Raw genomic sequence first — 20,677 nt, 5'->3', positions numbered from 1 at the left:
AGTCAATACAGTTTAACTGGGATTGCTGCTGATGGAGTAGAGGTTCTTGTCCACCTGATCAGATTGATATAGTCAGCAGCTAAATGAAATAAATTGGCTTCAGAAATGGAATGACCCAAATGACCTTCAATTTCCTATGAATAAGTTTCTGATAAATTGTGGTAAACATTTTTTTAAAAGTTTCCAAAATCTGATGCTCTCATACAAATATTTCAACATAATTTTTACCTGCTATTAGTTGTATAATCTTATTCAGATGCTTTGCCTTGTATATTAGTGATAACTCATCTATATATTACCTATAAGTACTCTTAGATGTATCATAATGAAAGTAATGTACACAATTTTAGATTTAACTTTTAGAATTGTTTATGTTTATGCCTTTATGGAAATTTTCCTTAAAAGACATTTTTGAACAAGGGGAAACTGATACTCTATTTCTATTTTATAACATACAAATATATCCCATTTTTCAATAGCAAGTATCTTTTTATATTATTATTCTCTTTTTAAAGTATTATATTGCATAGGTAAGAGATGTTTCCCTTCATCCATTGCCAAATCCCTTTCTAACAAGAACATTACACTGGTAGTTTACCAGAAAATATTCTTCTGTATTTTAGCCAAAATATGCAAGGGAAATTGGCTTAAAATAACATTATTTTGATTTGCCTATGTTAGAGAATATATAAAATTGCCTTTAAAGAAGTTATCTGTTGATACCAATGCAGTCTCATTCCTTTCATTCAGAGAAATAAAGTGTTTCTATTTTTAAAAACCATGTCAAAAAATGTGAAGATTTAAAATAAGAAAACAAAATAAGGGACGTTGTGCAGAGAGGGGAAAGTAGTCCAGATTGTTCTAGACATAAAGACAAAAGAGGATGAGTGAAGTTATTTGAGGTATTTTGTTATCCTCCTTTTGGTCATCTTGACCTAAATCCTCAAATTCCCACAATTTCTTCTCCGTATCTGTCTTCTAACCAATCACCACACCCATGGTGATTTATTTCTCTACTCTGACACTTTCCATGTTATCAGAACAACTGAAATCTCCCTTGTCTGTGACAAAGGCCTGCAAAAGCTGATACTTCACGAAGCAGTATAGACTTCAAGCAATACAGACATCAAGTGCCCATGATGAGACAGCTCACAATAAGCCAGGGAACAAACAGTTCATCAGGAGCAGAAGTGAAGGCTCTGGAGAGGATGTCTAAGACAGAGGAAGAGAGAGAAAAAAGACAGGAGAGAAAGAGGAAGAAAGTCATAGATGACCAAACGTTTGACTGCTTTGAGAGGTAGAGAAATTAGTAATAGATACATAGCAGTAAAAAACTGAAAGAAAAAATGATAATAATCTCCTAAGAAAACAAAAAGCAAAGTAAGAAAGGACACACAATCATAGTATACCACAGAGTTCAGTGGTGGTATGGTAAATATCAAACTGTGAACTTACCAAAAATTATGATTGAGAAATTGGGAAAATGAGGAAGAAGGAAGTGTGTGTCTAGCTAAATTATAATTATTCAAAACAGGAAGTCAATAGGTAGTATCTAAAATTTAAACAATCAAGAAATAGTGGTATAAGCTTTTTGTGAGAAATGAAGGCAAATACCAGGAAAAAATAGCAAAGGAACTGAAAGTGATTGCTTCCTAAGAATAAGAACTGAGTATCTGTAGGGTAGGAAAGAAAATAGCTTTAAAAAAAAAAAAAGTATGCAGGTGTGTAACTTTCAAAAATAAAGCTAACAATTAAAATTAATTGGAAACAAAGGAAAAAACAACTTTTATTACATATGCTGCTAAAGTATCATCTTATGGAAAGAGGCAATAGTCTGCTTTCCTTCTTGCTGGCCCAATTTGGTAACTTGTTTAATTTCAAAATAAAATATTTAGGTTCAGTGATAAGATCACAAATTTTAAAATATATTTATGAAAGAAGATCAATAGGGTATTGTGTCCACATTTATAAACAGTGGATATTACACATATGCTTCTTCACCCACTGACTGTTCAAATTTAACAGTGCAAAGATTTTTTTAAGTACATAGTGACCGACCCACTTGTCAGATTTAATTGCAGATGTAATTTATATAACTTGCTTAGTTTTCTAAAAAAAAAATTTAAATTAGTACCTGCATTTAAAAAGTGGGAGAGTTAGCCTAAAAATTTTCACTGCTGGCTTATTTTAGAGAATTGTAAGATTTCACTACTTTAGATCCACATTCCCTCATGGCCACATTGGCAGAAGCTGAATGAAAAATTGGTTTTATTAATATTCACCCACAGTCATAAAAAAGATGAATAAAGGAGTTTGATGAAATAAATATAAATAAAAATACATTCATAAGCTTAAAAAACCCTCCAAAGATACAGACTGTTGCATGCAGTAAAATACCATTGTCTAAAAAGGGAAAATATTTACGTTTATATATTTACTTTCTAGCATATGTACAGAATAGCTCTGCAAGCATACATAAGCAATCAGTAATATCTGAGGACAGGATGTGGTATCTGGGGGACAGGATGATGGGAAATCATTCTTCCATTTTTTTATAACTGTTGAATATATTGAACTATATGAATACATTGTCAAAAATAAAATTTAAAATTTTAGAATTCCTTAGGTCTAGAAATATAAATATATGCTTATATATTTTATGAATAAGAGTATATAACTCAGAACTATGGATCTCTTGTATCGTCAACCACAAAACTGTAGATAAAGGGGTCTCGAGAGGAGTTGGAGGGGTGGGGGTTGGCTGGGACTCGTTTGTGATGTTCCGTTATCTGGTTTGCGGTGGAGGGATCTGGCGGAGGGAGGTGTTTATGAGGCACTGGAGGCCGAGGAGGAGAATTAGTCCCAGTGGAGCGAATGAGCTGAGTGGTTCTGTAGTCCCATCCCGGAGACCAGTATCGTTTGCAGCATGGCTGACCAGCTGACTGAAGAGAAGGTTGCAGAATTCAAAGAAGCTTTTTCACTATTTGACAAGGATGGTGATGGAACTATGACAACTAAGGAATTGGGAACTGTAATGAGGTCTCTTGGGCAGAATCCCACAGAAGCAGAGTTACGGGACATGATTAATGAAGTAGATGCTGATGGTAATGGCACAATTGACTTCCCTGAATTTCTGACAGTGATGGCAAGAAAAATGAAAGACATAGACAGTGAAGAAGAAATTAGAGAAGCATTCCCTGTGTTTGATAAGGATGGTAGTGGCTATATTAGTGCAGCAGGGCTCTGCCATGTGATGACAAACCTTGGAGAGAAGTTAACAGATGAAGAGGTTGATGAAATGATCAGGGAAGCAGATACTGATGGTGATGGTCAAGTAAACTATCAAGAATTTGTACAGATGATGACAGCAAAGTGAAGACATTGTACAGAATGTGTTGTTTCTTGTACAAATTATTTGCCTTTTCTTTGTAACTTATCTGTAAAAGGTTTCCCCCTACTGTCCAAAAAAAATATGCATGTATAGTAATTAAGACTTCATTCCTCCATGTTTTCTTCCCTTATCTTACTGTCATTGTCCTGAAACCTTATTTTAGAAAATTGATCAAGTAACATGTTGCATGTGGCTTGCTCTGAATATATCTAAGCCCTTCTACACATGTAAACTTAGATGGAGTTGGTCAAATGAGGGAGCATCTGGGTTATGCCTTTTTTTTTTAAGTAGTTTTCTTTAGGAAATGTCAGCATGTTTTTGTTGAAGTGTGGAGTTATAACTCTACGTGGACTATGGACAGTCAACAATATGTATGCACTATTGCAAAACGGGTGCTTTATGCAGGTATTTGTACACTTTTTTTGTACTGCTGGTCCTGTACCAGAAACATTTTCTTTTATTGTTTACTTGTTTTTTAAACTTTGTTTTAGCCACTTAAAGAAAATCTGCTTATGACACAATTTGCCTCTGATCCATTCCAAGTTGTCTATTTGTTTTTCAATAAAAAAAATTACAAGTTACCCCCCCCGAAAAAAGAGTATATAACTCTAGAACTATGGATTTATATCTATATAGCATATATTCATATGAATAAATAAATATTTTCCCCTGGAATATTTTATTCTATCACTAGATCACTGGGGATATACTAAATTAATTCTGTCTGGCACTTAAACATAGAATCCTGAAAACCTCCCAACTCTTTTACTGACATTTTCCCTATTCTGTTTTGGATGTTTATATTCACTGCTGAGATTCCTTCCATGCCTATAAAATTATATCACCCAAAGAAATGTTAGAGACATCAAATTACTGAATCAACATAGTGTTAGTTACTGAGGAACTCTGTTCGTAATTCAATGAATAATTTTTTAGTATTCCCTCTACTTGAATGCTATCGCTATTACACTAGATTCTCGATTATTTTTTCCACTTGTATTTGCTACGTTGAGAACTAGAAGACCTCTTCCTCTGATTGAGAAACTCAAAGATGTCATACAGAACAATGATCCCAGTTTCCTTCTGCTGATTTTTAACTTTTTCCTAATTCTTTTCACTGTCTGCTTTCAATCAATTAAATGGAACACATACATCACAAAGGTAAGTGAGTAGCTGCACTGCTGAATCCAGTCTTATTTTATCAGACAAACCCAGAAGTTGGACAGAAGTGGGAGCCACATAAACAAGTACCTTCCAGGTGCCAATGCCATTTCACTGAACAACCTGGCAATCTGCTCAATGAACTGGAGTATCACTGCAGTATTGTAAGAGATCCCAATGCAAGAATCAAGAACAGTACTGGACATGGAGACAGCCCACATTGGCAGAAGATTTGAAAGGCTCCATAGAGAGTAGATGATAAAGAAGAAATGAGGCTAGAATTTAATCTTCACCTTGCTCTTTAATTTGTTTGTCATTTATAGCAAGTCCAAGGTCTCTATTTTTATTTTTTTCATGTCACAGTTTACTTCCTGTTTAAAAGACACCAAAGAATAAAGAAGCAAGGTGATATTTATCTGAATGTAGTCACAATTTTTAAAACTACTGAAATGACAGTAATGATAACTGTCAATATGTGGGTAAGTCAAAAATTATCTGCACTCAGGCTGTAAAATTTATCTTAATTAACTTTAAGAAAAGACAAATACATCATTTTTCAACATAATCTCCTTGCTTTTCAATCCACTTTGTCCATCTGTCAATAAGCTTTCATATTCCCTTACTAAAAAATGTCTTAGTTTGAGCTGTGAGCCATGAATGCACCACTGTCTTCACTTCTTCATCAGAAGTGAATCTTCATCCTCTAAGGCTGCTAACCCTAGTGTGACTTTCCTTGAACTTCTCTATCCATTCATACACACTCCTTTGTGACAAAACACTTTATCCATACTGAGCACAAAGTCTTTGATAAATAGTGGCACCAGATACACCCTCAGACCACAAAAAATGAATCACTGCATGCTGCTCTTCTTTCATGCAAATCACAAGTGGGGCATTCATTCTTGCTCTCACTGCAGTTACAAATGAACTGATATAATGTTCACACCTGCACAGCAGTGACTGGGGAGACTGTAGCCTTGAATGGAAAGTGCTGATACGACAGTGCGGCCAACAGAAGTTTTAATATAACTGGATAATTTTTGACTCACCCTCATGTATTTTTAATCTTTTAGGTCTGTAGCATATTTTTCTTTTTGAAAACCACAATATTATAATAAAAGGATTTTTCAAGTAAGTAAGTGTTGTGGAGAATTACAGTAATATTTTAACACTTCATATGATCAGTGAGTACAAACAGGAACATATTACCAAAATAAAGATGCTCAGTACAGTTACATATGTTTATAGTGTCTTTTAAAGTCAAAATTGTATAAGAGACATATGAGCATACGGAAGCCATTCAACTATGCTGAGTAACTAACGATGATTGAGAACAATATCTTTTTTCTACCTCTTACCTGCTTAACTTTTTCAACCTTCTAAACTTCTATCCCGTAAGCTGTTGCTTTAGACTAGCACACTTTCTCTCCTAGAGTGAAAAGAACATTGCACAAAGGATAATTAACAATATGGGTTCAGGACAAATATTACCCAGGTCTTAATATTAGCACCACCATTTAGTAGCTCTGTGACTTAAAGAAAGAAAGTCTTCTCAGGGAATGAGTTTCCTCATCTGTGAAGTGGGATGATAATAGTAACTACCTAATAGATTTATTAGAAGATTAAGTGTAATAACAACTAAAAGAACTTAAAATGGTACATTGTAAGCACTTAATAAATATTGGTCATTATTATTCCAGGTGGTGCCAAAGAATTATTTAATTTTCATAGCACACTTTAAAACAAAGATGTGCCCAAGTTCCTACCTCCTGGAGGGAAAAACAGAGGAGATTAATGTGTAAAAAAATGAATCTGCTACTTTATAACCATCCAGATGGAAGAACTGTTAGTTCCCATAGATAGCTTCTGTGGCTGATGAAATTCTAGTGTCAGAGGTTCTATGGCAAAGACTGTTTCTACAGAAGTGATGTTGATTTTGCTTCTTTCACATATTTTACATCTGTGCATCCCAGTGAATTTGGGCTATATTGATTTGAGAAAGCATGAAGAGTTCAAAGTTATAATATAACTCGTTGTCAAGCAAGAAAAATTTAAATTTGTAGATTATCCAGTTTGTAGTATAGTCTGAAGTGAGGGAGCCTAATTCCTCCAGCTCCATTTTTCTTTCTCAAGATGCTTTGGCTATTGGTCATATTTTGTGTTTCTATACAAATTATAAAATGTTTTGTTCTAATTCTGTGAAAAATGACATTGGTAATTGATAGGGATTGCAATGAATCTGTAGATTGCCTTGGGTAATATAGTCATTTTCACAATATTGATTCTTCCAGTACAAAAATATGGTATATCTTTCCATCTGTGTTGTCTTTGATTTCTTTTATCAACATATTATCGTTTTTGGATTACAGGTCTTTTGTCCCCTTAGGTAGGTTTATTCCTAGGTACTTTATTCTTTTTTAATACAATGTTATTTATAACTGGGATTGTTTCTTAAATTTCTCTTTCTATTCTTTTGTTGTTAGTGTGTAGAAATGCAACAGATTTCTGTGTATTAACTTTGTAAACTGCAACTTTACCAAATTCATTAATGAGCTCTACTAGTTTTCTGTCAGTATCTTTAGGGTTTTCTATGTATATTATCATGTCATCTGCAAACAGTGACAATTTAAATTTTCCAATTTGGATTCCTATTATATCTTTTTCTTTTCTGATTGCTGTGGCTAAAACTTCCAAAACTATGTTGAATAAAATTGGTGAGAGAGGACATCCTTGTCTTATTCCTGATCTTACAGGAAATGCTTTTAGCTTTTCACCATTGAGTATGATGTTAGCTGTAGGTTTGTCATATATGGCCTTTATTATATTGAGGTATGTTCCCTCCATGCCCATTTTCTGGAGATTTTTTATCATATATGGGTTTGAATTTTTTCAAAAGCTTTTTCTGTATCTATTGAGAGGATCATATGGTTTTTATTCTTCAATTTGTTGATGTGGTGTATCACACTGATTGATTTGTAGATATTGAAAAATCCTTGCATTCCCTGGGATAAATCCCACTTGATCATGGTGTATGATCCCTTTACTGTATTGTTGGATTCAGATTGCTAGTATTTTGTTGAGGATTTTTGCATTTATGTTTATCAGTGATATTGGCCTGTAATTTTCTTTTTGTGATATCTTTGTCTGGTTTTGGTATCAGGGTGATGGTGACCTCAGAGAATGAGTTTGGGGGTTTTCCATCCTCTGCAATTTTTTGGACCAGTTTCAGAAGGATAGGTGTTAACTCTTCTCTAAATGTTTGATAGAATTCACCTGTGAAGCCATCAAGTCCTGGACTTTTGTTTTTAGGGAGTGTTTTAATCACATTTTCAATTTCAGTGCTTGTGTTTGGTCTGTTCATATTTTCTATTTCTTCCTGGTTCAGTCTTGGGAGAGTATACCTTTCTAAGAATTTGTCCATTTCTTCCAGGTTGTCCATTTTATTGGCATATAGTCGCTTATAATAGTCTCTTATGATTCTTTGTATTTCTGTGGTGTCCATTGTAATTTCTCCTTTTTCATTAATAATTTTATTAATTTGAGTCTTCTCCCTTTTTTCTTGATGAGCTCGGCTATAGGTTTGTCAATTTTGTTTATCTTTTAAAAGAACCAGCTTTTAGTTTCATTGAGCTTTGCTATCATCTTCTTCATCTCTATTTCACTTATTTTTGCTCTGATCTTTATGGATTCTTTCTTCTACTAACTTTAGGTTTTGTTGTTGTTATTGTTGTTCTTTTTCTAGTTGCTTTAGGTGTAAGGTTAGGTTGATTATTTGAAGTTTTTCTTGCTTCCTGTATTGCTATAAACTTCCCTCTTCAAACTTCTTTTGTAGCATCCTATAGGTTTTGGAATATTGTGCTTTCATTTTCATTTGTCTCTAGGAATTTTTTGATTTCCTCTTTGATTTCTTCAGTGATCTATTGGTTGTTTAGTAGCATATTGTCTGCATGATCTGTCCAATGATTAAAGTAATATTATTATTTTGTTACTATCAATTTCTCCCTTTACAGTTGTTAGTATTTGCTTTACACATTGAGTTGCTCCCATGTTGGGTGCATATATATTTACATTTGTAATATCTTCTTCTTGGGTTGATCCATTGATCATTATGTAGTGTTCTTCTTTCTCTCTTATAATAGTCTTTATTTTAAAGTCTGTTTGTCTGATATGAGTATTGCTACTCCAGTTTTCTTTTGACTTCCATTTGAGTGGAATACCTTCTTCCATCTCCTCACTTTCAGTCTGTATGTGTCCCTAGATCTGAAGTGGGTCTCTTGTAGACAGTATGTATACTGTTCTTGTTTTTGTATCCATTTTGTGTGTCCATGTTTTTGGGTGGAGCATTTAATCCATTTACATTTAAGGCAATTATTGATAGGTATGTTCCTATTGCCATTTTCTTAATTGTTTTAGGTTTGTTTTTGTAGGTCTTTTTTCTTCCCTTCCTCTTTTGTTCTCTTCTCTTGTGGTTTGATGACCATCTTTAGTGTTGTGTTTGGGTTGCTTTTTCTTTTGTGCATGTGTATATATCATAGTTTTGGGTTTGCTGTTCCCATGAGGTTTTGACAAGGCCGTCTATAAATGTAAAATGTTGTTTTAAGTTGCTGGCTTCTTTCCCACCTAGAGGATTTCTTTTAGCATTTGTTGTGAATCCAGTCTGGTGGTGTTGAATTCTCCTAGCTTTTGTCTGTCTGTAAAGCTTTTCATTTCTCTGTCAAATCTGAATGAGAGCCTTGCTGGGTAGAATATTCTTGGTTGTAGTTTCTTCCCTTTAATCAGTTTAAATATATAGTACCACTCCCTTCTGGCCCACAGACTTTCTGCTGAGAAATCAGAGGATAACCTTAAGGGAATTCCCTTGTTATTTGTCATTTTTCCTTTGTTGATTTTAATATTTTTTCTTTGTCCTTAATTTTTGTCAATTGAATTACTATGTGTCTTGGCATATTCCTCTTTGGGTTTATCCTGGCTGGGACTCTCTGCACTTCCTGGACTTGGGTGACTGCTTCCTTCCCCATGTTAGGGAATTTTTCAGCTATTATCTCTTCAAATATTTTCTCAGGTCCTTTCTCTCTCTCTTCTTCTTCTGGATCCCTATAATCTGAGTGTTGGTGCACTGAATGTTGTCCCAAAGGTCTCTTTTCTGTCTTCATTTCTTTGCATTCTTTTTTCTTTATTCTGTTCTGTGGCAGTGAATTCCACCATTCTGTCTTCTGGGTCACTTATTCATTCTTCTGCCTCTGTTATTCTGCTATTGATTCCTTCTAGTGTATTTTTCATTTCAGTTATTGTATTGTTCATCTCTAATTGTTTGTCCTTTTGTTCTTCTAGGTCTTTGTTAAGCATTTCTTTCATCTTCTCGATCCTTGCCTCTATTATTTTTCCAAGATCCTGGATCATCTTCAGTATCATTATTCTGAATTTTTTTCTGGAACATTGCCTATTTCCACTTTCAGTTAGCTGCTTTTCTGGGATTTTATATTGTTCCTTCATTTTGGACATAATCCTCTGCCTTTTCATTTTGTCCAACTTTCTGTGGTTGTAGTTTTCATTCCACAGGCTGCAGGATTGTCATTCTTCTTGCTTCTGCTGTCTGCCCTCTGGTGGATGAGGTGATCTAGGAGAATTGTTCAAGATTCCTGATGAGAGGGGCTGGTGGTGGGTAGGGCTGGGCTTGTCCCTCTGGTGGGCAGGGCTGTGCTCAGTAAAACTTTAATCAACTTGTCTGGTGATGGGTGGGGCTGTGTTCTTTCCCTGTCAGTTGTTTGGTCTGAGGCAACCCAGAACTGGAGCCTACAGGCTGTTTGGTGGGGCAAATGACAGTCTCTGGGAGGGCTCATGCCAATGAGTACTTCCCAAAACTGCTGTTGCTGGTGTCTTTGCCTTCTCAGTGAGGCACAGCCACCTCCCACCTCTACAGGAGACCCTCCAATGCCAGCAGGCAGCTCTGGCCTATTCTCCTATGGGGTCACTGCTCTTTTCCGCTGGATCCTTGTGCACATAAGTGTACCCTCCAAGAGTGGAGTTTCTGTTTCCTCCAGTCCTGTGGAAGTCCTGCAATCAAATCCTGCTGGCCCTCAAAGCCACACTGTAGGGACTCCTCTTCCCATTGCAGGACCTCGAGGCAGGGAAGCCTGATGTAGGGGTCAGAACTTTCACTCCAGTGGGAGAATTTCTATTGTACAATTGGTCCGCAGTCTGTGGGTCACCCACACAGCAGGTATAGGACTTGATTCTATCACAATTGTGCCCCTCTTACCATCTCACCATGGCTTTCCCTTTGTTCTTGGATGTGGGGTATCTTTTCTGGTAGGTTTCAGCATTTCTTTGTTGATGCAGCAGTTAGTTCCAAGTATAGTTTCATCTCACAGTTCTGCCTATTTTATTTGCTTTTCAATCCCTTTAAGGTAGTGTCTTTTTCCTTTTTATTTTGCCCAGGGTTTATACTTGTTATCAAGAAGAATGGATCTAATAGATTCTATTCCTCCATTACAAAAAGCCAAAAATCTACTTTCACTTCATTATCTTTGTTAATAATTTCCAGATAGATTGATATCATCATTCTGCTAAATTTATCCAAATTTGTATGTATCTTCTTCAAGGTTTGTCACTATATTTAAAAATATGAGATCAGAATACTTAGAAAAAGTATCATATAGGAGATTTTCCTTTTAAAAAATTTATGGTTGTGGTTTGCATCCTAGGACTGCCACTTGCACGTATTTTATCTTGTCCAGGACAAAGTTTTATATATTATGTAACTGTAAATATTCTTCCAACATTAATCTTCCATTATTTTTATTTTTTATTTACCATAAAAGGATAATACCACATTGCACAAATGAAAAATCTTGTTGTCTAGGAAGTATTGACAATACGTTTCAGGGATCAGCAAAATTTTTTCTTAAAAGTTCTTAGAATAAAAATATTTAGGCTTTGTAGGCCATAAAGTATCTTTTGTAAATATTCAACTCTACCATTGTTGTGTATATGCAACCATAGATACGTCATAAAAAAACAGACATGACTGTGTTCCAATAAAACTTTATTTACAAAAAGAGTCAGTGCACTAGATTTGGCCTGTGAGCCATACTTTACTGACCCCTGATTATTTAGTTAGTATGCTGTCATTTTTTTTTACCTATTTCCATGAACTATTGGGATTTATTTAAGATTTATTTGAATATTCATTTAAGATGTAAGGAGATTAGATATTTTCTAATGTCTCATAAATAAAACCTTCCTCCTTCAAGCTTATTAAAACCTACACAACAATCATAAAGATTTTTATGGATATTTCACCCATATGACTTCTTTGAATTGCTTAGATGTTTAAAATTTTAAAAAAGCTAAAGTAATTATTTGTCTTTGACATCAAGGCAGGTCAATTATATAGATAAAAGCAACTGTTAGAAAAATGTTACTTTGCATGGATTGTAGGATTCATAATCAAGATAGACACTGAGGAAATTACTTGCAGTTACCATGAAACAAAATGTAACTCTCATGCATGGTAAGTTTCATTTAAAATGGGATTCTCAGACTTGGAGAAAGATGGCAGCAAAGTAGAAGGATGTGGAATGGATCCCTCTCCACAGATGCATCAGGAATACATCAAAAGATGCAATAATTCCCACAGAAAACCAACTGAACACCAACAGAAGACCTTGGATGCCAGAAAGGACTGCAAAGATCCTGAAATAACTGGGTAGGACAGAGGGGGAAAAAGAAGGAAAAAGAGGACAAGAATAAAGGAAAGGGACGGGTCCCACATCCTGGGGCAGGGGAAAGTGAAACAGAGGAGAGATTGGTGAATTTGGGGAAACATCCCTTATCTGACAGGGAAACCCCTTCTCCAACAGTGAATTTCATCAGGTCAAAAGGGAAGCATTTGGGACTGTTCAAAGCAGGTGAAGCGGCTGACCTGTGGCAGACAGGAAAGAGAGAGAAACACAGAAAGTCTGCACCACAGCTCAGCGCATCAGAACTGAGATGGGGGTTCACAGCTGAACAGGGGTTCTGGGAGGTGCCATGTAGGAACCAGAGAACTGGTTCAGAGTGAGAAACATTGTTTGCTGTGGGGAGATGGACTGAGGGGACAGGAGGGAAGAAATCCATAATGGAGAATGCCTACTGCAGAAAGCTGGGTGGCCGTGGTGGTGGCTCACTACTTCTGACTCACAAGCAGGGGGGAGGAGCCATGGGTGTAGCCTCACGCTAGGTGCCTGTGATGAAAAAAGGGAGACCCCCCCCGGGCCTGGCTATCACAGTTGACAAGGGATAGAAAAAGTCCCCTGGCAGGGAAGGCTGGGTGTGCCTGCAGCCAAGAGCCGGAAGTCTGCAGAGTGGCCCAGCTCTGGACACATTCTGTTTACACCTGAGCTGCCAGTTTCCCTCTGCAATAGGCACCGCCACTGCTGCCCAGAGTCCTGCGACCCAGGCAGGGTGCTACTGCTCACTCACTCCCAGGGGAAGGAGCCAGTAGTGTATGCTCTCTCTCCCCACACACTGGCACTTACAGATGAACAATAAAGGAAGCTCTGCTGGTCTCAGAGTAATACAAAAAGCCCAAGGCAGGTAGAAGGACACTTAAAGCTGAGACCCCCAAGCAAACAGAAATATTATTATTAATTCTGTTGATGTGGTCCATTCTGGGGTCAGTTCTAGCTTTTTTTTTTTTTTTTTTTTAATTACAATCTTAGTCCTAAGGGATCTACAAGTTTTATAACATATTTCTTCTTCTATTTTTTCTTCTATTTTTATATTTAGCCTTTTTATATATTTCTATTTCTAGCTCAGTTTTTTTGTAGTGCTATCTTCTTTTCTTCTTTTTATCTTTTATACATTTCTATTTTTTACTTTTACTTTTCCTATTTCCAGTCACACTACACTCTTCTGTTGCCCTGTCTTCTACCTGTTTTTAGTTTACTTTATCTTAATATACTTTTAATCAATATTATTTTTATGCTCTGTTTCCTCGGTTTATTCTCCAGATGACACACGGCTTTGGTTTTTCTTATTAGGTTTTGTCTTTATCTTAGTTCTAATTATAATTGTTTGATTTGGTTTTGGGAATCTTCAATCTGTCTGGTTGTTCTCTTGCTCTTTATTATATTTGATCCTCATTTTCAAAATTTCCCTGCATTTGTGTTTGTGTGTATGTGTTTTGTTTTTTTATTGTTGTTGTTTGTATGTTTGTTTTCTTCCCCCCCCTTTTTTTTTTTGAATTTTTGTTGGTTTTCTCTTTGTCTGACTGCATACTGGGGTTCTTCTGTCACATTTTTCTACTGCTTTCTGTTCTATTGGGTTTGGTATTTGTGTATCTTGTGCATGTATGTGTTTCCTTGATTTAGTATTTGTTTGACGCAACACTCAGTCATCAGTCTGGGACGTGGACAGTCTTATTTTTTTTCAAGCTCTTAACTGGAATATAATTGCTTTACACTCTTGTACCAGCATTTGAGGTGCACCAAAGTGAATCAGCTGTATTTATACATATAACTCCATATCCCTTGTCTCCCATGATGGACACTCTTTTTTAATCCCCTTTATTGCCAGAAGAAGCAATCTCTGAAGTCTAGACTACCTAACCAGAATTCAAGTAGGAGGCTCTGGGGGGGCGAGCACCGAATCAAGGATACTAGATCAATAGGGAGTCCTAAGACACAGGGAAGATTAACTGCAGAGAATTCCCATGGAGCCCTGTATTAGGGTCTAAGGCCAGCTTCATCTAATTGTCTGTAACTTCCAATGCTAGATACCTCACACCAAACTACAAACAACACAGGAACACAAAATGACCCATCAGCACACAGACTACCTGAAGCTATATTAACCTCACAGATACCCTAAAACACACCACCTGACATGGCCATACCCATCAGAGAGAAAAGGCTCAGAGCCACACACCAGAAAGCAGGCACCAGACCCTCCCACCAGGAAGCCTACTCAAGACACAGGAACAATCCCACCACAGGGGGCAGAGAGCAGAAACAAGAGGAATTACTACTAGGCAGCACAGGCAAAGGAGACAGAAAATCCTATAAATTAGACAAAATGAGAAAATAAAGAAACACCCTGCAGGTGAAGGAGCAAGAAAAAAACCCACAAGACCAAATAAATGAAGAGGAAATAGAAAAATTGCCTGAAAAAGAATTCAGAGTAATGATAGTAAAGATGATCTAAAATATTGATGATAAAATACAAAAAATACAAAAAACAGATAATAAGGACTTAAAAGAACTAAAGCACAAACAAACAGTAATAAACAACAAAATAACCGAAATGAAAAATACTCTAGATGGTACAAACAGCAGAATAACTGAGGAAGAGGAACAAGTAAGTGAATTGGAAGATAGAATGGGGGAAATAACTGCCACAGAGTAGGATAAAGAAAAAAAGAATAAAAAGAATGGAAGACATTCTCAGAGACCTTGGTGACAACATTAAGTGCACCAACATTTGAATCATAGGCATCCCAGAAGAAGAAGAAAAAAAGAAAGGGTCTGAGAAAATATTTGAAGAGGTTATAGTGGAAAACTTCCCCAACATGGGAAAGGAAATAATTAATCAAGTCCAAGAAGCACAGAGAGTCCCATACAGAATAAACCCAAGAAGAAATAATTTGAGGCACATATTAATCAAACTAAAGAAAATTAAGAACAAAGAAAAAATATTAAAAGCAGCAAGAGAAAAGCAACAAACAACATATAAGGTAAAAGCCATAAGGATAACAGCTGAACTTTCTGCAGACACTCTGCAGGCCAGAAGGGAGTGGCAGGATATACTGAAAGTCCTGAAAGAGAAAAACCTACAGCCAAGAATACTCTACCCAGCAAGAATCTCATTCAGATTTGATGCAGAAATCAAAAGCTTTACAGACAAGCAAAAGTTAAGAGAATTCAGCACCACCAAACCAGCCTTACAACAAATGCTAAAGGAACTTCTCTAGGCAGGAAACACAAGAGAAGGAGAGGACCTACAAAAACAAATCCAAAACAATTAGGAAAATGGTAATATGAACATATATGTCAACAATCACCTTAGATGTAAATGGACTAAATGCTTCGACCAAAAGACACAGACTGGCTGAATGGATACAAAAACAAGACTCATCTATATGCTACCTACAAGAAACCCACTTCAGACCTAGGGACACATATAGACTGAAAGTAAGGGGATGGAAAAAGATATTCCATGCAAATGGAAGTCAAAAGAAAGCTGGAGTAGCAATACTCATATCAGACACATTAGACTTGAAAGTAAAGACTATTACAAGAGACAAGGAAGGACACTACATCATGATCAAGGGATCCATTCAAGAAGAACATATCACAGTGGTAAATATCTATGCTCCCAACATAGGAGCACCTCAATACATAAGGCAAATGCTAACAGCTATAAAAGGGGACATCAACAGTAACACAATAATAGTGGGAGACTTGAACACCCCACTTACATCAATGGACAGATCATCCAAACAGAAAATAAAGACACACAAGCTTTAAATGACACATTAGACCATCTCGACTTCATTGATATTTATAGGACATTCCACCCAAAAATGACAGAATACACTTTCTTCTCAAGTGCACACGGAACATTTTCCAGGATAGATCACATCTTGGGTCACAAATCAAACCTCGGCAAATTCAAGAAAATTGAAATCATATCAAGCATCTTCTCAGACCACAATGCCATGAGACTAGATATCAATTACAGGAAAAAAACTGCAAAAAATACAAACACATGGAGGCTAAACAATTCACTCTTAAACAACCAAGGAATCACTACAGAAATCAAAGAGGAAATCAAAAAATATCTAGAAACAAATGACAACGAAAACACAACAACCCCAAACCTATGGGACGCAGCAAAAGCAGTTCTAAGAGGGAAGTTTATAGCAATACAGTCCTACCTTAAGAAACAAGAAAATGATCCAATAAACAACCTAACCTTACACCTCAAACAACTAGAGAAAGAAGAACAAAGAAACCCCAAAGTGAGCAGAAGGAAAGAAATCATAAAGATCAGAGCAGAAATAAATGAAAAAGAAAGGAAGGAAACCATAGCAAAAATAAATAAAACTAAAAGCTGGTTCTTTGAGAAGATTAACAAAATTGATAAACCATTAGCCAGACTCTTCAAGAAAAAAAGGGAGAAGATGCAAATCAACAGAATTAGAAATGAAAAAGGAGAAGTCACAACGGACACCTCAGAAATACAAAACATCATGAGAGACTACTACAAGCAACTATATGCCAATCAATTGGATAACCTGGAAGAAATGGATACATTCTTAGAAAAATACAATCTTCCAAGACTGAACCAGGAAGAAATAGAAACCATGAACAGACCAATCACAAGTACGGAAATTGAGGCAGTGATTAAAAATCTCCCAACACACAAAAGCCCAGGACCAGATGGGTTCACGGGTGAATTCTATCAAACATTTCAAGAAGAGCTAACACCTATCCTTCTCAAACTCTTCCAAAATATTGCAGAAGGTGGAACACTCCCAAACTCATTCTACGAGGGTACCATCACCCTGATACCAAAACCAGGCAAAGATGTCACAAAAAGAGAAAACTACAGACCAATATCACTGATGAATATAGATGCAAAAATCCTCAACAAAATACTAGCTAACAGACTCCAACAGCACATTAAAAAAATCATACACCATGATCAAGTGGGGTTTATCCCTGGGATGCAAGGATTCTTCAATATACGCAAATCAATCAATGTGATACATCACATCAACAAATTGAAGGATAAAAACCATATGATAATCTCAATAGTCTCAGAAAAAGCCTTTGACAAAATTCAACATCCATTTACGACAAAAACTCTCCAGAAAATGGGCACAGAAGGAAATTATATCAACATAATTAAAGCCATATATGACAAACCAAAGCCTAACATCATTCTAAATGGTAAAAAACTGAAAACATTTCCTCTATGAACAGCAACAAGACAGGGGTGTCCACTCTCACCATTATTCAACATAGATTTAGAAGTTTTAGCCACAGCAATCAGAGAAGAAAATGAAATAAAAGGAATCCAAATGGGAAAAGAAGTAAAATTGTCACTCTTTGCAGATGAGATGATATTATACATACAAAACCCTGAAGATTCTACCAGAAAACTGCTAGCACTAATCGATAAATTTAGTAAAGTAGCAGGATACAAAATTAATGTGCAGAAATCTCTTGCATTCCTATACACTAACAACAAAAAAGCAGAAAGAGAAATTAAGGATACTCTCCCATTTACCATTACAACAAAAAGAATCAATTATCTTGGAATTAACCTGCCTCAGGAGGCAAAAGACCTGTATGCAGAAAACTATAAGATGCTGATGAAAGAAGTGAAAGATGATACAAACAGCTGGAGAGACATACCATGTTCTTTGGTTGGAAGAATCAACATTGTGAAAATGACTATACTACCCAAAGCAATTTACAGATTCATTGCAATCCCTATCAAATAACCAACAGCATTTTTCACAGAACTAGAAGAAGAAATCTTAAGATTTGTATGGAAACACAAAAGACCCCAATTAGCCAAAGCAATCTTGAGAAGGAAAGCTGGAGTTGGTGGATTAGTCTTCCTGACTTCAAACTATACTACAAGGCCACAGTGATCAAGACAGTTTCATAGTGGCACAAAAACAAAAATGCAGATCAATGGAACAGGATAGAAAGCCCAGAGATAAATCCATGCCCATATGGGCACCTTATCTTTGACAAAGGAGGCAAGAATATACAATGGAAAAAAGACAGCCTCTTCAATAAGTGGTGCTGGGAAATTGGACAGCTGCACATCAAAGAATGAAATTAGAATACCTCCTAACACCATACACAAAAATAAACTGAAAATGGATTAAAGACCTAAATGTAAGGCCAGACACTACAAAACTCCTAGAGGAAAATATAGGCAGAACACTCTATGACATACATCAAAGCAAGATCCTTTTTGACCCACCTCTTAGAATCATGGAAATAAAATAAAAAATAAACAAATGGGACCTAATTAAACTTAAAAGCTTTGGCACAGTGAAAGAAATCATAATCAAGACAAAAAGACAACCCTCAGAATGGGAGAAAATGTTTGCCAATGAAACAATGGACAAAGGATTAATCTCCAAAATATACAAGCAGCTCATGCAGCTTAACACCAAAAAAGCAAATAACCCAATCCACAAATGGGCAGAAGACCTAAATAGACATTTCTCCAAAGAAGACATGCAGATGGCTAACAAACACATGAAAAGATGCTCAACATCACTAATCATTAGAGAAATGCAAGTCAAAGCCACAAGGAGGTATCACCTCACACCAGTCAGAATGGCCATCATCAAAAAAATCTAGAAACAATAAATGTTGGAGAGGGTATGGAGAAAAGGGAACCCTCCTGCACTGTTGGTGGGAATGTAAGTTGGTACAGCCACTATGGAAAACAGTTTGGAGGTTCCTTAAAAACTAAAAATGGATGTACCATATGACCCAGTAATCCCACCACTGGGCAAATACCCAGAGAAAACCATAATCCAAAAAGAAACAGGTACCATATTGTTCATTGCAGAATTATTTACAATAGCCAGGACATAAATGCCCATGAACAGATGAATGGATAAAGAAGATGTGGCACATATATACAATGGAATATTACTCAGCCATGAAAAGGAACAAAATTGAGCTATTTGTAATGAGGTGGATAGTCCTAGAGACTGTCATACAGAGCAAAGTAAGCCAGAAATAGAAAAACAAATACCATAGGCTAACTCATATACATGGAATCTAAAAAAATGGTACTGATGAACACAGTGACAGGGCAAGAATAAGGATGCAGATATAGAGAATGGACTTGAGGACATGGGGTTGGGGGGGTGACAGGGAAGCTGTGACGAAGTGAAAGAGGAGCATAGACATATATACACTACCAACTGTAAAATAGATAGCTAGTGGGAAGTTGCTGTATAACAAAGGGAGATCAACTCGATGGTTGATGACTTAGGGGGTCAGGATAGTGAGGGTAGGAGGGAGTCATGGGAGGGTAGAGACATATATATAAATACAGCTGATTCACTTTGGTGTACCTCAAAAACTGGTACAAGAATGTAAAGCAATTATATTCCAATAAAGAGCTTAAAATAACATAACATAACATAACATAACAAACATAACATAACATAACATAACATAACATAACATAACATAACATAACATAACAAACATAACATAAAATGGGATCCTGATTAAAATTCTAATGCATCTCCCCTTTCACAAATTTTGCAATAATAAACATAAAGGAACTGCAAACAACTTTTTATTTTAATTTTTTTTATTTTTGTGTTTTTTTATCCAGATTTATTGAGAAATTTCAGACATGTAACATATGTAAGTTTAAGGTGTACAACATGATGATTTGACCCAAGTATATATTGTGAAGTCATTACAACAGTGAGGTTAGTTAACACTTCTATCTCCTCACATAATTACCATCTTTTTGTGGCTGTAACAAGCAAGAACTATTCAGATTTCAGGTAGATAATACAGTACTGTAAGTTGTGGTCACCTTGATGTATGTTAGATCCCCAGAATCTATTCATCTTATAGATGGAAGTTTATACCTTTGATCAACATCTCATTTCCCCCATTTCTCAGCCCCTGGCAACCTCCATCCTTCTTTCTATATTTATTAGTTTGGCTTTTGTATATTCCAGATGCAAGTGAAATTATGTAGTATTTCTCTTTCTCTCTCTGACTTATTTCACTTAGCATAATACCCTCAAGGTCTATCCATGTTGTTGCAAAATGCAAGATTTTCTTCTTTTTTTGGCAGAAGAATATTCCATCTACCTATAAATACACATACACTACATTTTCTTTACCTATTCATCCATCTATGGAAACAGGTTGTTTCCATGTCTTGGCTATTGTAAATAATCCTGCAATAAACATGGGGGTACAGATATCTCTTTGAAACAGTGATTCCATTTCCTTCAGATACACATCCAGAATTGAAATTGCTGGGTCATATGGTAGTTCTATTTTTCATTTTCTGAGGAACTTGCATACTGTTTTACATTCTCTTCCACAGTGTACAAGGATTCTCTTTCCT

General features: G+C 36.0%; 1 protein-coding gene across 1 annotated transcript; it reads left to right on the top strand.

Annotated features, from left to right (window-relative positions):
• Positions 1 to 2,926: 2,926 nt before the first annotated feature.
• On the top strand, positions 2,927 to 3,376 carry LOC130853788 (calmodulin-1-like). The gene has a single exon (XM_057736118.1). It carries the CDS (start codon positions 2,927 to 2,929, stop codon positions 3,374 to 3,376), a length of 450 nt encoding a protein of 149 aa, XP_057592101.1.
• Positions 3,377 to 20,677: the final 17,301 nt, after the last annotated feature.

Source organism: Hippopotamus amphibius, chromosome 5, assembly GCF_030028045.1.
Source record: "Hippopotamus amphibius kiboko isolate mHipAmp2 chromosome 5, mHipAmp2.hap2, whole genome shotgun sequence".
In the NCBI taxonomy this organism is placed as follows: domain Eukaryota; kingdom Metazoa; phylum Chordata; class Mammalia; order Artiodactyla; family Hippopotamidae; genus Hippopotamus; species Hippopotamus amphibius.
This window is presented reverse-complemented; position numbering and strand designations above follow the sequence as displayed.

Coding starts and splice junctions, on each gene's coding strand:
- LOC130853788 (XM_057736118.1), top strand. CDS start 2,927: ATGGCTGACCAGCTGACTGAAGAGAAGGTTGCAGAATTCAAAGAAGCT.